The sequence below is a fragment of the Hippocampus bargibanti genome, linkage group LG19 (assembly GCF_051943395.1).
Source record: "Hippocampus bargibanti isolate YZ-2025 linkage group LG19, ASM5194339v1, whole genome shotgun sequence".
Classification (NCBI taxonomy): domain Eukaryota; kingdom Metazoa; phylum Chordata; class Actinopteri; order Syngnathiformes; family Syngnathidae; genus Hippocampus; species Hippocampus bargibanti.
The window spans coordinates 1,492,529-1,510,195 of record NC_142752.1 but is presented as its reverse complement, the minus strand read 5'-3'; the positions used below and the strand labels follow the sequence as shown (position 1 = coordinate 1,510,195).

Genomic DNA, 17,667 nt, shown 5'->3' with positions numbered 1-17,667 from the left:
AGGATTACACGCTCCGTGGCCATGATCAATTTACCTGTTCAACCTGTGACTAATTGTTTCCGCCACACTCATAGCCGTACAGAGCGCTTCCATTATTTATTAAAGCAGTCAATCAAAGTAGCAGTTGACCTCAATGAAAACATTGTTCCAAAGGACCTTGTACGTCTCACTATTTAGTAAATAAAGAGCATGTTACGTACTACGTACTTAGATTCACTTTGGCCAAGACCTATCTGTAATTCCACTTTTGTCCGCTAGAGAGCAGCGAAGTACAGAGCATAAAACGAACAAAATAGAAGTCAATTCAACTTTCTTTAGTGTTCCTCCTGAGCCATAAATATAAAAGAAACGGGGGAAAAAAAACGTGTAAATGATCCGACAAAGCAATAAAATATTTAATAAATCTTCTATTACTTTAGCACTTGTGTCCAAACCGCCACCAGTCCTCTTCCCCACCCATGAAAAAGAGCTAAAAATGCTAATTCTATTAAAAAATGACAAATTGCGCATACATTGAGGGTGAAGTGTGTAAGTTGTATTTGGCACACATGACAAAACGTACAAAAACACAATACCTTCCACGGTGAATTGGTAGCGCGTAAAAAATATAACGTGAATTAATAATATTTACATTCCTTCAAGAGTATACAATTCTTTCCAAAAAATAAAATAACAATAAAAAGGAACGGCCCATTTTCAATGAATGAAATTCCCATCAAGGGAAAATAGGAATTGGTAATAGAATAAGGCATTGATAGAAATGAATGTTTATGCTGCTCAGACAATAGAATGGCAACTTATTCATGTGAAAAAAAAAAGTTGATGGTCCTCAATAGAAAAGCGAAAACAATTCCCATCTTTGCCCCTTGTCTGCCCTTTTCTTTCCTCTGTCTCATTTCGTGGTCTCCAGCAGATGTGCTGTGAACAACTTTACTTTTGCTCTTCCTGCAAAAAAAAATATTCTATTTTTTTCAAACTGTGTCACACTCCCACTTCATTTCCCTGTGCATATTTTTCTGACATATGGTTTCCTGCACCGTATTTCTCTACTCAAAATTGTCAGCACCCCCCCAAACAAAAAGCGATATGGCAAGACTTAAAACTTCCATAAGCTTTAGCTTTTATCCACCTTTCACTTCATTGAAACTTAAAGGACAACCGATGCCTCCGGACAAGTTATGTCCATAATTTGTAAAATCACTTGAAATGACTTCTCCTTAGCGTATTTTACAAAGATTCCACCGCATATAGCTATATTTTACCTTTTAAGACTCGCGCTGAATATTCCGGAAGTCTTGTTTTTGAGTTGGTGACGAGTCCGTACGTGACGTCACTGAAGGAACGCCCCTGACCGAAAAAAAAGTACACATTGTAGCAGTCCTTCCGTCACGTCAAAGCATTTTGCTGTGCTTGTCTGGTCTGAAAACGTTGTGTTGCACCAAAAAGAGGTAGAAGAGGGCGACCAAGCTCCATATAAGGAAATTATCAGCCTATGGAAACGGCCTGATTAATTCCTCACAGGAGGTTGGCCGCCATTTTCTGCCTCTTTTTTGGTGATCCATTTCCTCCCAATGTTGCCTCAAAATGGCACGGAATAAATTCTTTAATCGATTGCAAACATTTATGCTTATATCTTCAGAACTATTTGAATCATATTCATAATTGGATAAGTAACAAGAAAGCATCTTCTCCGAATCTGAAGCCATTGTTTTGATTCTCCTGCAAGGCAAGATGTCTTGGCGTGACGGACGTCACGAACAAGGGGGCGGGACCTTCTGAAACTGGCTATTTCCGGGTTCAATTTGAAGTAGTTTTGGGACGCTTGAAGTCATTTTGATTGGTGTTTTGCATTTGACTAAAAATATCATCCTGCGTGTTTTGGGTATTTTAGATGCTATAAAACGTTTTTCTGATGTCAGTTAGGAAACGAAAAAGTTGTCGGTTGTCCTTTAAAGCAAATATTGGTTTAAGAGCAGAACGGTGTTTATTTACATCGGATGACTAAAGTTCAGAAAATGCAAATCCCTGAAAACGCTCGTTTGGTTTCAAAAAAATCCTCTTGGATTATTTCAGTATCTGAGTGCCCGGTTGCTCCATCGCCAAACAACAACAACAAAAAAGAGTCCACACTCTAAAAATATCACCAGCGTCCAGCCAATCAGATGGTCTCATAGAGTAGCATCCCACTGAAAATGGTCAAAGGTTCGGAGGAGTACGCCAGTTTGCCGCTGACCAGGTCGATACACACCGTCTCCCCCTCCTCCAGCGCCAAAATGATATTAAAGACAGCCAGAGCTCCGGGAATGTGTTTAGCTTCCGCCATGGGCTTTTCCAAGCCTTCGGGTTGATATCCCGCCGAGTCGACTCGAGCCACGCCGGTGTTGGATTTGGACAGCACCGCCTCGATCTTCACATTCTTATGGCCGGTTAGGATTCCGCTGAAAAAGTACTTCCCTTTGACTGGAGCTGTGAAGTAACCTGCGAGACGAAGCGCGGAACGTATAAAAGATCATGTTAATGCACGCTTTCGTCAGAAATTCGACGGGTTTAGCTCAATTGACATTTCATGACAAGTTTGGCTACTTTCAATTCATCAAAAAAATACTTCAAATAAATAAATAAAAAATATATAGAGAAATAATGACAAATATAAAAAAACGGATGGATGGATGGATAAATAAATATAAATAAATAAATAAATACATAAATAACCTGATAAATAAATATATAAACTGAGGGATAAACATAAATAAATTCATACAGATATAAATAATAACCTGAGAAATAAATATATGAATGGATGAATAAACATAAATAAATAAATTGATAAATAAATATATCAACTGATAAATAAATAAACAGATATAAATAAATAAAAATAATTACATAAATCAATACGTACATAAATAACTAAATAAATAACTAAATAAATAAATAACCTGATAAATAAATATATAAACTGAGGGATAAACATAAATAAATTAATACAGATATAAATAATAACCTGGGAAATAAATATATAAATGGATGAATAAACATAAATAAATAACTTGATAAATAAATATATCAACTGATGAATAAATAAATAAATAAATGAATACATAAATAAATAAACGGCCTTATAACTAAATATACTCATAAATAAACATAAATAAATACATAAATAAATTGATAACTATATAAACTGATAAATAAATAAATGGATAAATACATACATACATAAATACATACATTAATAAACGACCTGATAAATAAATAAACTGATAAATATGTACATACAGAAATAAATAAATACATAAATAAATAAATAAATGTCCTGATAAGTAAATATATAAATTGATAAATAAATAAATACATAAATAAATACATAAATAAATGAATAAATGCCCTGATCAATAAATATATAAACCGATTAATAAATAAATACATGAATACATAAATAAATACATAAATAAATACATTCTTTTGAAAAATGTTTGACTGTAATGTAGTCACTCGATAAATAAAGATGCTAATTGAAACCTGTTCCGGGGTCGTAGACGCCATCCTCGTTGACAAATACTTTGTTGAATTCAATGGTTCCGACGCCTCTCATTGGCCTGGTGAGGGCGACCGAGAACGAAAGTCGTGGCACGTGGGCGTCGGTCCCCGCCAGACCTGATAGCGGCGTACCAGATTGTGTTAAAATATGAAACGGGAACGCTCAAGCTGTCATGCGATGTTTAGTTTCTCGGCACGTACCTTGTTCGCCTCGTAGACCTGCAAAATGAGATAAAAACAGTTAGTCACCAATTCAGACTGGTCTTAAGACAGACAAGTGAACCTGCTAATCAGTTCAGATAAGGGTTTCGTGGTCTACCTGGGGGTCCGGCTGGACCTTGTTTGCCTGGTTCACCCTGAGGTCCCACCTTTCCTTGGGGTCCCATAACTCCCTGCGGTCCAGAGTTTCCTCGCTCACCTTGGGGGCCCGGTAGACCACGTGGACCTAGAGCAGAGGGACAATTGGTAATATAATAATAATAATAATAATAATAATACATTCAATTTATAAGTGCCTTTCAAAACTCTCAAGGACACTATACAGTGCCAAAGTCGGAATTTTGAGTTAAAAGTCGGAATTTTGAGTTAAAGGTCGGAATTCTGAGTTAGAGGTCGGAGTTCTGAGTTAGAGGTCGGAGTTCTGAGTTAGAGGTCGGAGTTCTGAGTTAAAAGTTGGAATTTCAGTTAAAGTTGGAATTTCGAGTTAAATTGGAATTTCGAGTTAAATTCGGAATTTCGAGTTAAAGGTCGGAATTCTGAGTTAAAGTTCGGAATTCTGAGTTAAACGTCGGAATTCTGAGTTAAGTGGGAGTTCTGAGTTATAAGTCGGAGTTCTGAGTTAAATGTGTCTGCGTTACTGCGTTACTAGCATTGGTAGCTTTAAACACTTCAAGAAATATCATTGCGTTTGGTCACACTCCCTTAAAAATAAGTCATGCTAACAAAGCAACCGTGGCTGACGCTACAGTCGTAGCGCTAGCTTAGTCTCACTAGCGCTGCTATTTATTTATTTCTCTAAAATTTGGATGTGTTCGACAAGCCCTTATCACAAATATGCACTTTTACAATCGCATAACTTCTCTGAATAGCCTGTTAGTGACAGACCCACCCGTTTGGTGAGAGACTCAAGTGGGGTCGGGATTTGGAAAGTGAGGCAAATCTTGCTCAAAGTTGTCGGACTACAAACTCCCTCCCCCTTGAAGTGAAAAAAGACAAACCATGTTCTTTCCTGATAAGCGAAGAGTCAAGGGAGATTCCTAAAACTTCTGCCGTATGCAACGAAAGACGTGAGCTTTAACCCCGCGTGTATTTCGCCCAGATGTTTACTAAAACCTCCTTTTTTTGACACTACAGACTTTACAGGCTCTTAAGTAAAACCCTTTGACAGGCCAGATTCTTTCCTTGGTCTATTTTCGACCCTCTCTGACTGCCTCCCATTAAGCGGTCTTTTATATCTGGTCCAAAAGTCAAATCCCATGCCCTGACTCCTTCTGAGTCTTACCCATGAAATCCTGTCGTATGAAATCATGGAACTCCTTCGTCAAGTCTAGCAGAGATGAGTTCAGTCTGTGTATTCCGGAGTGGACTTTCTCAAGATGGACGTTGTGAATATTATCAATTTGATGACCTTGGGATGCGATTGTTTCGTTGAGTCCATTGACACAGCCCCATAGTCCGGACACATGGCGGTCCAGGCCCTCCTTGATCGTCTGCAAACTGTTGGAAAAGGAATCGAAGCGTTCCGCATAGTCCTTCGACTTTATCGAGACGACGGTGGAGGCCGTCGCTCGCCCGCCGACACTCGCCGACTTCGGTCACGTGGTTGCTCCTGATCACTTCCACGTCTTTGCCGAGGCGGACGAATCGAGCGTTTGAGTCGTCGACGTGCTCTGCTAGATCATTCTTCAAATTGTTCACCTTTAACAGAGAACAGACGTGTTAAGTATGTTGGTTCTGGATAATGCGTAGTCCGTTCTTTATGGTTTTGGAGAGACATCTCTCCGAGCTAAAACGTTCTGTCAAGAATTGAGTCTATATAATCTTGGGGCTATGACACTGTCGCCATAAATGGTCGCCGAATGTTCGATTGTCAGAGGCCATTTAAAGTGACATCAAACAGTGGTTTGTGTCATCTGAGCTATGACAAGAGGCCATTAAATTCCATGCAAACTTGAACAACGGCAGATTACGCTTTGCTTATAATTTGGCCCGTCAGAGTTTGTCCTGCTTATTGTCCACTGGTCAATACTATTTTGTTCATGAACGAAACATGCCCGTCTTGAAATAAGAAGCGCCTGATCGTTATAACATGCAGACATTTGTACAAGGGCGGCACACAGCTTGAAATAGCAGCTATGCTAGCGCTAACAAAAAAAAAAAGATTTTCGGCTCCAACTCAAGCGTCATTGTAATGCAGCATTCCCTTCCAAGAGTCAGCTTTAGCTTGAAATAGCAGCTATGCTAGTGCTAACATAACACAGTCTTCGGCTTCAACTTGAAAAATTGTCCTCAATTTAAGGCGGCATTCTCTTCCAAGAGTCAGCTTTAGCTTGAAATAGCAGCTATGCTAGTGCTAACAAAACTAGCTCTTGGGTTCTAACTTCAAGTGCCATTTTAAGACAGCATTCCCTTCCGAGAGTAAACATTAGCTTGAAATAGCAGTTATGCTAGCACTAACAAAACTAGCTTTTTGGTTTCAACTTCGAGCATCAATACAAGACAGCATTCCCTTCCGAGAGTAAGCATTATCTTGAAATAGCAACTAGGCTAGGGCTAACAAAAATTTAAGGGTTGTCCTTAATTTAAAGCCTTTCTGAGAGTAAACATTAGAAATCACCGCTGTCATTTCCAATTCCTTTTACCTGTGATCGGATCCCGTCCTGGGTGTCGGTCAGATCATCCAGCGTTTCGCCGTGCGTCCGTATGGTTGCATCCATGCTCTTCAGAGTGTCATTAACGGAGCGGAATGTGAGCGTGACCTGAGATAACTCTCCTCGGATGGACTTCAGATCCCCTCCTAATCTCCCGTTGTGGTCACCGTGACCGTCCAAGCGATTCCTCAAATCCTCGATGTTGATTTCGCACCGTTCGCCCCTCTTCTCCACTTCTTCTTGAAGTCGTCCTACCTCCTCTCGGAGATTTGAACATACCTCGGAGCACGCCGTCTCTCCAGAGTCCACTTTTCTGCGGATATCGCCGAGCTCCGTCTGCAACTTTTTGAATCCCGTGGCGGTGGTGTTGGCGAGCGAGCGCAAATCTTCCTCCACGCTGCCGCAAATGGAACAGTCTTCCCACTCCTGGTTCAGTGTTTCAACTTGCGATACGATCCGATTAAAGTTCTCGCCGTCCTTGCCTGTCACAGCAATGATCTTTTTGACATCGTCTGTAAGGTCAATGATCCTGTTAGCCAGCGAGTCACCCGACACAGACAAGTCATTTAGCTTTGTGTTGAATTTCTGGATTTCCCCTTGGTTAGCCACCACCCTCCATTCTAAGGTTTTTACGGTGTCTGCGGTTGAATGGTCATTTCCGACGCGCCGGCAAGTGTCATTGCACATTTTACCGGTGGCTGTTAAAGTTCTGTCTAGGAAAGTTGTGACGTTCTCCAGCTGGCCTAAACGTCGACTGTGGTCAGTTACGGTGTCTCCAAGGACGGCGACGTCCAGCTCGAGCTTTCCGATTTTGAAACTGTGATCATCCAGCTGACTCAGGACCGTGTTCCGAAGCTGCGTGACGTCTCTTTGGACGTTGTCCTTCAGATTGTTGCCTGTGTTAGTGCACCTTTGCTCTGTTTTCCTCACTGTGTTGTTGACTCTCTTCTCCAAGTCTCTCAGTCTGACGTTCAACCGGTCTTCTGTCACCCTTCCCTTTCCTCCCCCACTCCCGGCCAGCTCCTTATCCAGTCGGCCTTTTACGACGTCACACTTGACGGAAGTGGCGGTGACTCTGACATCCAGATCTGAAAATCTCTTCTCCAGCTCGGTGACGGTGTCGCAGCACGCGCGGGACCGTTCAGTCTCTCCGCGGATGATTTGAAGGCTCTGTCTAAAATGTTGGTCCATGGAGCTGATCAACTTCTCCAGGGCTCTCACTCGCTCTCTGTCCTCCTCTTGCTGCCGCCTCAGGTTCTCTACACCGGCCTGAATACGAGAAAATGGACACTCTGTTAATGAAGACTTTTTCAGTCGATTTGATGACCTCTGATAGCCAAAATGATGCAACACTGGTGAAAAACCAGTCGGGAAACTTTCTGTGAGGAACCATGAAAGGTGAATGAGGTCAGAAGTGACTCAATGTTTACGGAGAGGAAAGTTACGTCTTGAAATGGATTTATGCACTCAGTCAAGGGGGGGTGAGGACGTTAGCAGACTTCAACTCCAGCTCTCAACATTACTTAACACTACCCTGATACCCAGAACAAGTCTTGAGATTGTAGCAAAGAGGCACCTGGGTCAATAAGTAGCTTTCAAAAAATCTAATCATGGGATGGATTTGTGTAGATCGTAGATTAGGTTTCACCTGGCAGGCAGAGCAAGACAGAGTCACCCTTCTCTCCAACTCCGTCAGTATTTGCTCTTTGAGTGTGTTCAGCTGGTGTCCCCCCGTAACGGCGGCACCGTCCAGGTCATTCCCTGCTCCGTTCTCCAAGTGGTTATTGATATGAAGCAAGGTCTGATCATGGACCTGAAAGAAACGTATCCAAATCTCAAAATGTACCCTCTTTTGTCACGATTGTTGGACAAACTTCAGGACAGTGACCGAAATCTACCATTTTAGATGTTTCGTTTTGTTTTTGTTTACCTGTGTCCGATTATACAGATGGTCCAGCTTTGTGTTGATGTTGTTGATGGTTTCCTTCATGTGCGGTTGGGCTGAATCGGCTGGTACAATGGCTCCGTTAAGTACCGAACTGTAGGAGACGAAAGCAGACATTACTTTTCCGAGTGAGTCACTTATGGCCGTGTGACAATGGACGGTAGAAGAGGTTGGCGTACAACTTGTGGTTTAGATCGTGAACGGAGGTCTGGATGTTGCGGAGGTCTTTGGTCAGGCCGTTGATGGTTTCCTCCAGTTTTCGGAACTTTTCACTGTCGCCTGCGTATGAAACAAAGTAAAATAGGAATTGGGAGAAGGATGATATGCTACAGGTAACATCTGACTTACGACCATGACCTCCTGACCCTATTTTTTTTTATTTTAATTCAACGCCTGGCACTGCAACACGCTAGCAGGCCGGAAACGTGTAGGACAATTATGGCCAGCCAGCTAGCATCTCATTCTCGCACAGCAATCGACCGTGTGATGGTACCAGAGGGAGCGGGGGAGTTTGCGTGTCATTTAGCCTCCGAGTCTCTATTCAACATTTTGAATGAATTTTGACTTCCGACCATTTCGACTTACAACCGTTTGGTCGGAACGGAACACGGTCGTAAGTCGGATGTTACCTGTATTCATTGCACTTTGATACGTGATTGTTTGCAAATGGTGGACGCCGATGGTCTGGATCTGAGGAACTGTCATTTGAAGTGATTTTCGGCAGACACTTGACAACCCGCTCTAACAGCTTCTCCCGAATTTTGTCTGCCTCTATATTTTCAACTAGATGAACCCTGATTTTTATTCGCCAGGTTCGTTTGCGTTGGTCTTGTTTGGAAGCAAGATCAAGATGAGCCACAAAATGTACTTTGGACCTGATTGGAGATGCTGCGGTTTTGTGAACAAAAAAATACAACATGCCTTTTTGGCTCAGTGCGACGCTTTCCGCCGGTTTTGGTCGGAAGCCACAGATAATGGAAAGCGTTTCAAAAAGGGCGACGTCATAAACCGCAGAATTTACAAATCGAGAGTTTGACGAGTGAGTCAGATGGACTCTTGATCAGCAACATATGTTGGTGGAAAGACGGTTTTATATCAGGTGGAACGTAAAACCAGGAAGTGATTTGGTCATTTTTATTAGAGAAGAATCCATTTCATTCGACATACCGTTTCCACTCTGTCCACCGCCTTGCGTGTCGCCCGTCTGTGTGACATGCGGTCGCCCGTTGTTGACCGGACCCTCGAGACAGTCCTGCCCCGAGTATCCATGGCAACATTTCCACTCCATTTCTGTCACCATCTTGTAAGCCACTTTGTACCTTGGTCTTCTGTATGTTCGGTATCTGACAAATGAACAGAAATAAGGACATATTTACGTTTTATTTATTTATTTTTTTGCACGTGGAAGTTTACGGAAGAGGATTAGGGCCATTGAAAAAAAAAAAGTTGGCAAGATTCTTAGTTTATTCTTAAAATTCGGACTTTAAAGTGAGAATTTGGACTTTAAAGTGAGAAGTTTGACGTTAAAGTGAGAATTTTGACTTTATTTTCAGAATTTTGACTTTATTTTCAGAATTCTGACTTTAAAGTCAAAATTCGGACTTTAAAGTGACAATTTTGACTTATAATTCTCAGAATTCTTTATTTATTTTATTTTTTATTTTATTTTATTTTCTCACTTTAAAGTCCTTTCTTCCAAGCCACGCCACACGCTGACATTCGCCCATTCTCACTTTGAAGTCAAAATTCTCACTTTAAATTCAAAATTCTCACATTAAAGTCCGAATTTGGACTTTAAAGTCACTTTAAAGTCAGAATTCTCACTTTAAAGTAAGAATTTTTCCAACCTTTTTTATTTTCTTCAGTGGCCCTAATCCTCTTCCGTAGATGTTCTCAATGTTGTTTAATAAAATCTGAGCCGAGACGTTACCTTGCTGACCAATGACTAAAAACAGGACCCGTATTGCGTTTCATTCAATTGAGAGACATACTCCCCTTATGTATCATTGAAAACCGTCCAAATCATAAAAATGTCTTTTTTTTGCAGGGTAGTGGGGGATGTGCGGGTGTGTAGGTTTTTTTTTTTTTTTTTTTTTTTGTCTTCTCTTGATGGAAACGTTTGAGAACAGGTGGAACCATTCAGAGTTGCGAAAGCGTTGTAAACATGGCCTGCTATTTCTGTTCTATTCTCCAAGACATCGGCTATATTTAGACACCACTAAAAGTCCCCGTTTTGAGGAGAAGGCTTGTCTCGGCCAGTCGCCCCCCTTGAAAACCCACACACACCCACCCCATGGCATTAAGGTGCCATTCTGATTTGAGATTGAGTGCCGTCTTCGTCTCAATAATGGATCGAAATCATAATAATAATAATAATAATACATTTCATTTCTAAGCGCCTTTCAAAATTCTCAAGGTCACTTTATAGTCACAGGATCAGTTTTTCTGCGGGTGAGCAGCGGCAGCCACACGCGCCAGCGTTCACTCAAACTGGAAGTAACTCAAATAGACAGAAAGCTAGCTAGCTATTTATTAGAAAACTAGATAGCTATTAGAAAGCTAGCTAGCTATTCGAAAGCTAGCTAAGAAGCTATTAGATAGCTAATAGAAAGCCAGCTAACCAGCTAGCTAGCCCATAAATCACAATGAGGCTTTTATGGAGGCCATTTTAATGAGCCTTGACTGGAATTATTATGTATTTTTTTATTTTGGCGGGGAGTGGATCAGGTATTCCCCTTCCTACGCGACTCTCCAACGTATCGCTTTGCTTCTACGCCCATGGAAAAGTTCTACTTTTTCCAGCTCTGTGCACGGAGAGCGTGAGAAAAAGGAATACAATCTGCTCTGAGAGTGAGTATTACAAAAAAGTGGTAGACAAATGACACATGGAAAAACAATTATTAAAAATATGTGTGTATATATATATTTTTTTTAACAAGAGCTTGAGATTGTTTTCCAATGTGACGCCCCAACGGCTGAAGCTCCTGTCTGCTCCATTCTTGTCATAGCGAGGGTTTACCCGGATAATTCCGGCGGGCACGAGTATCCAGGGTTGAATCGCAATCTCGGACACGCTTATAACAAAAGAAAAACACCAGGAGAGTTTAACAAATGTTTTCTTATAGCCTAACGTCCATATTTGGGAAAAATCTGGTCAAATCAAGGTCACACAGTTACCCGGAAGTAACTCAAATCGATGGAAAGCTAGCTAGCTAGTTAATAGATAGCAAATAGATAGCTAGCTAGATAGCTAGATAGCTAATAGGTAGCGATATAGAAAATAGATAGCTAGCTGACTAGTCAGCTGGCTAGCTAGCCAGCTAGATAGCTAATAGAGAGCTAGATAGTTAGCTAGCTAATAGCTAGTTATATAGCAAATAGATAGCTAGCTGACTAGTCAGCTGGCTAGCTAGCCAGCTAGATAGCAAATAGAGAGCTAGCTAGTTTGCTAGCTGGACAAGGAACCACATGGAATTTTTTAAAAATGTGTTACATTTTTATGGCATCAATAGCAAATTGCTAATAAAACAGACGTCTGGTTTGGGGTTTTGCAATAGTTGGTTAAGACATAGTGTTTACGCTGAAGGTCACTTTACAGTCACAGGAAGTTTTTTTCCTGCGGGTGAGCAGCGGCAGCCACACGCGCCAGCGTTGACTCAACCCGGAAGTAACTCAAATACATAGCTAGCTAGTGAAGCTAGCGAATAGCTAATAGTTAGTAAATATATAGCTAATAGCTAGCGAATAGATAGCTAATACCTAGCGAATAGATAGCTAATAGCTCGCTAGCTATATAGCTAAAAGATACAGTAGCTAGCTAAATGTGTACAACACGCAGGGAATTTGTATCTGTTAGAACACGCTGCACTAGGATCATTATAAAAAAATACAAATAAGTATGTAACCGGAAAAGGTGGTGAGCAGGGTGCGGAGGGTCAAAATCATCTTCTCTACCGCCGCAATGCAAATTTCTTGACATATTTGCATAAAAAAAAAAAAAAAAACGCGGTACGACATGTCGATGAGCGACGAGTACTCACGCCACTCGAGGACATTGGCCCCAGGTACAACGTTGGTAATCCGGTTTGATGTACGTCTCCACGCCGTCTTCCATCACGCAGCTAACGGTGCGCGTCACCACGTAGGCGCACCAGTTCCTATGAGTAAAACATTTAAAAAAAAACAAGTGAGAGGGTCAGAATATAACACAAACACAACTGCCTTTTAGATACACATTATTTCTTCCCGTCGAGGCACCTAGCGAATTCACAAGACGGTACGTTTGCGTGTTAGCGGTTTAGCTCACGACACCTTTAGCCTTATTTTCCCTCTCGCCCGAGTGAGGTCAAGAATTCCGTAGCGTAATCCGGCAAAGCAACATTCATGTGAAAAGACGGAAAGAAATTACTACTATTAGCTATCTAGCTAGCTATCTACTTGATATCCATTTGCTGTCTATTAGCTATCTAGCTGGCTATCTGGCCTGCTATATAGCTGGCTCCCTAGCTTGCTATCTATTTGCTGTCTATTAGCTATCTGGCTCTTTAGCTAGTTATCTATTTGCTGTCTATTTACTGTCTATTAGCTATCTAGATGGCTATCTGGCTGGCTATCTAGTTGGCTACATAGCTAGCTAGCTATTTGCTGTCTATTAGCGATCTGGCTTTTTAGCTAGTTATGTATTTGCTATCTAGTCAGCTACCTCTCTATTCGATAGATATTGGCTAGCTATCTAGCTTTCTATCTATTTGCGTGAACGCTGGCGCGTGTGACTGCCGTTGCCCACCCACAGAAAAAAACGTGACTGTAACGTGACCTTGAGAGTTTTGAAATGCGCTTATAAATTAAATGTATTATTTTGTATCTATTTTTTTTTACTTAAATTCCAGTACCCACAGAATTTTTAGTGTTTTTGGACGACAGAAACACCCATTACAGCGTTAGAATCCTTAGACTCTCTTCTTTCATCCGAGTTAATTCCTAAGTTAGATGGGTCTGGAGTTATCCGAGTTTGAAATGGGGGCGCGGGAGCCTCAATGAAAAGGGGGAATGCGGATTAATACTTACCAAGCGTTCCCTTTTGTTTGCGAGACCTTAAGAGGGACGGCTTTGGCAGCAGGAGGGGCGCCTCTATGTTTGAACTCTGACCCCTAGGGGTCAAACATCCCTCAAGTGTCCTTGTAAAGTTTTTTAAAGTTCGCCACACGGATGTTTGCACTCATTTGCGCTTCAGTAATTACGCTGCAGCAGAATACAATTCTTTTGATGTGTTTTGGTTTTCGTGCGCCATTCTTTGTTTGGACGTGTTTCAAAATGGAGGGGACGGCCATCGTTGTGTAAACTTGCCTTTGATTGTTTAGCCTGGCGGCTTCACTAAGATATACAAAGACCAGGCGTGATAGCGCCATTTGCTTTCGCGCTGACGACACGCGCATTGGGACATCTCAAACGGGGCTTGGGGGGTGTTGGGAATATCAACTTTTTTGGCCATTTATGGAAAAATATTTTGATAATTTCTCGCCTCATGTTTAGATTCATTTATCACAATGGTGTCGAAACTACGGTCATGGGGGCCATACGCGGTCCCGCTATCTGTTTTTCGGCGGTCCCCGCGGCGCGACAAAATCAAGTTATCGTATTTTCGCCATGAATCAGACCTAATAGTAATAATAATAATAATGATGATAATGATGATACTGATGATGATAATAACGATGATAGCAATGAAAATCATAATAATGAAAATAATAATAATAATAATGAAGATAATAATGATAATAATGATAATAATAATAATAATAATAATAATAATAATACGTCTGTGTAAGCTCTCAGTCGTACAGGAGTGGTCCATCGATGAGAAGGTTTCTTTTTGTACAGATGACGGCTGAAGAAACCTTCTCATCAATAATAATAATAATAATAATAATAATAATAATAAATGTAACTAATTCACTGCCATTCACAATTTTTTTTCGGGAATTGAAAATATGACAGAGCGCCATTTATGAATTTGTTTGGGTTTTGTTTTTTCATGCTTGGGTGTCAATAAAGCGCTGGTCAGACCTCTGACAATGTTTTTTTTTTTTTGTTAGTTTTGTTAGCACTTTGTTACTGCTTCATCTGTTGTTAAAGCACCATTTAAATCAATATGTATGCATTGCATTGTATTTTGGACATCCACCCCCATTTCAAGCTCAGATAACTCCAGACCCATATAACTTAGGAATTAACTCTTTTTTTATGATGAAAGAAGAGAGTCTAAGGTTTCTAACGCTTTATCTATTTCCTGTCTATTAGCTATCTGGGTCTTTAGCTAGCTTGATATTTTTGCTATCTAGTCAGCTAGCTCTCTAGTCGATAGCTATTAGCTAGCTAGCTAGCTATCTATTTGAGTTATTCCGGGTTGAGTGAACGCTGGCGCGTGTGTCTGCCGCTGCTCACCCACAGAAAAAAAACTTATCCCGTGACTATAAAGTGACCTTGAGAGTTTTGAAAGGAAATTATAAATTAAATTATTATTATGATGATGATGATGATTATTGACTGTTTATGTAGTCCTAAAACTCAATATTCTGTGGGTCCTGGAACTCAAGTGACAATGACAAAAACCCTGGCGCTGGAGTGGACACATTTTTTGCACATCGTTTGGCAGTCAATGAGTTAAAATCTGTCCTATGGCGTGTCAGGTTAAGGTTGATGTTGGCTCCTCAACGGGATACGTCTGTCTTATTTAAAAAGGGAGAGTTGCGCCTCTGTGGGTGTGGACATGCACAGTCCATTTCATTCATGATATCAGCCGCTGTTGATTGAAATATGTCCGAGGACCTCATGAATCCATCCATATCCGCCATTGTTTTGACCAGTCTGGGGCATTTTGAGTGATGTTGCGGTCTGTCCCGCTTTTGCACCAGAAGTCAGCAGGGTTACACTCCAGCTTGTTCGTCATCCTGAACAGGATAAGCAATATTCACAACTGACAGAGTGATGAGTTCAAAGTGTACCGAGCCGTCACATCCTCGCCCTACGAGTGAGTGAATTTGGGAGTCAAAAATAAAATAATAATAATAATTATTATTATTATTATCGTCGTAATAGTAATCATCATCATAATAATCATAATAATAATAAAAATACTACTTCTACTACTACTAATAATAATCATAATAATCATCATCATAATCATAAAAATCATAATAGTAATAATAATACAAATACTACGACTAATAATAATCATAATAATAATAAATAATAATCATAATCAATAATCAATAATAATAATACATATACTTTCTAAGCACCTTTCAAAACACACAAGGACACTTTACAGTCACAGGATTTTTTTTTGTGCGGGTGAGCAGCGGCAGCCATTCGCGCCAGCATTCGCTCTACCCGGAAGTAACACAGCAGTAAAGTTATGAGAGGAAAGGAAAGAAAGAAGTAGAAAAACAAAATACAGGAGCTGCTGGAAAGGCAGCCAGTCTGGCGGCGCCATCTTGAAGTAAAAAAACAAAACTAAATAATAAATAATGTGACAACACAAAGACACAATGAGTCATTCGCTTGCTGTAGCCTCTTTGTGACATGAAGCGGTTTTTAATTGTTTTTCTTTTATAATTTTTCGTTTTTAACCGGACTAACAGTATAGCACGAGCGCAATCTTACCGGTGCCTACTCGCCGCCCTCTGAGCGCTAAGAACCCCGGGCTCGGCGTATCCGAGCCCCCAAGACAGCCGCGCTAAGGCGAGGGCGAGCAGGTAAAGCAGCGTCTCCATCCTTCGGGTCCAGTCAAACACTTTAAAATTAATCCGAACTGGGGGTGAGCGGGAGTAAACAAAACAAAACGAACTCTGTGGTTACGGTCTGCTAGCAAACGGTGGCGTCGTGTGATGAGAAGTTCCCCGCACGACACTCAAGTGCATGTTGCCAAACTTTGAAAGCGGCGACGCTCGCTCGATGCAACTGCGCTCGTGGGGCGACGACGCGCTTCACACGGACTGAAAGCAACAAGTGGAAACTTTCCTGCGTCACGTCACGTCTCTCGCTCCCCCCCCCCCCCCCCCCCCCCCTCTCTCTCTCCCCACTCCCCCTCTCTTTCTCTCTCTCTCCCACTCTCTGGTCACATCACCTTTTTCAAAACGTGACTCAATGTATAGCTGCACCCCCAACATGGAAAAATACATTGATGTTCCATACAAACTTGTTTATATTTGTATCATGTATTTTTGTAGACAGTAATTCATTTAAAGGACAACAGACGTCACTTTTTTGTTTCCTAACTGACATCAGAAAAACGTTTTATAGCATCTAAAATACCCAAAACACACATATTATTATTATTATTATTATTATTATTATTATTATTATTACATATGATGATGATTATTATTACTATTAATACATTTCAGTACATTGATTTTGTGTAATAGTGACATTTACTGTCGTGATTATCAAAATAATAATAAGCCAGGGCATCAAAATTATGATACTCTATATATTCTTATTGTAAAAAAAAATACCACTAATATTATGGCCTGTTTTTTTTTTTTTTTTTACAGAAGCAGTAAAATTGAGGGCAGATTATTTCTTCTTTTAAAAAAAAAACCTCAAACGGCTGCCATAAAGCCGTTTTACGAGCAGTAAGATCAATTGCGGTCAAAGTTTTTTATGTCGTATGGAAACAATTACTGCGCTAAAAGGAAGCTGATGACGACTTGAAGTTCCTCAGAAAACGCCAAACTGATACGTGAACCGCTAAATTGATGTCGTTATCAATTTTTACTTTGTTGTGTGTGTGGGCATAATCAGTTCCGCTGCCATTCAACACACATTTCAGTCTAAAAAAACAAAAACAAAAAAGGGAGGCTAGTAGCACCTTCCTTATCTAATGTGTAAAAAAAGGAACCTGTGAGGGAGTTTGACTTTCCGCCATGTTTGGCTCTTGCACTTCATTCCGTTGTCTATTTTTTTTGACTGGAGTTCAAATCTAAGAAACGTTCTCACTAATCGAGTGAAACTCACCAGTTCCTTTTGTCAGAGCGGTTTCCTGTTCGTCCAAGCACAATTCTCATTTACGAGATGAATTAACGCGACGAGAACACTCCCAATGTCCCATATTACACAAACACTGGTGTCAAAGTTATGGCGCGGGGGCCAAATCTGGCCCCGCGGCATCATTTGATTCGGTCCATGAAAGAAAATCTAACTTGTAAAATTCCATGATGGTTGCTAAAGTTTGAACCAAAATTTCAAATATGTAAATAATAATAATATAACTCGAATTATATATTATATAATTTTACATTATATAAT

General features: G+C 40.6%; 1 protein-coding gene and 1 long non-coding RNA gene across 2 annotated transcripts in view; one reads left to right on the top strand and one right to left on the bottom strand.

Moving 5' to 3' along the window:
• The window catches only part of LOC148883502 (uncharacterized), a 33,398-nt gene that overhangs the window by 5,475 nt on the left and 10,256 nt on the right, over window positions 1-17,667 (top strand). The gene's annotated exons all lie outside the window — the stretch shown is intronic.
• On the bottom strand, window positions 514-16,369 carry emilin1a (elastin microfibril interfacer 1a). Its single transcript, XM_089022194.1, is given in 13 exon segments — window positions 514-2,478; window positions 3,523-3,657; window positions 3,742-3,759; window positions 3,860-3,985; window positions 5,042-5,279; window positions 5,281-5,457; window positions 6,402-7,679; window positions 8,059-8,223; window positions 8,341-8,449; window positions 8,535-8,634; window positions 9,523-9,698; window positions 12,396-12,512; window positions 16,021-16,369. Coding segments are annotated over 13 exon segments (3,069 nt in total). The 5' UTR covers window positions 16,131-16,369; the 3' UTR covers window positions 514-2,158.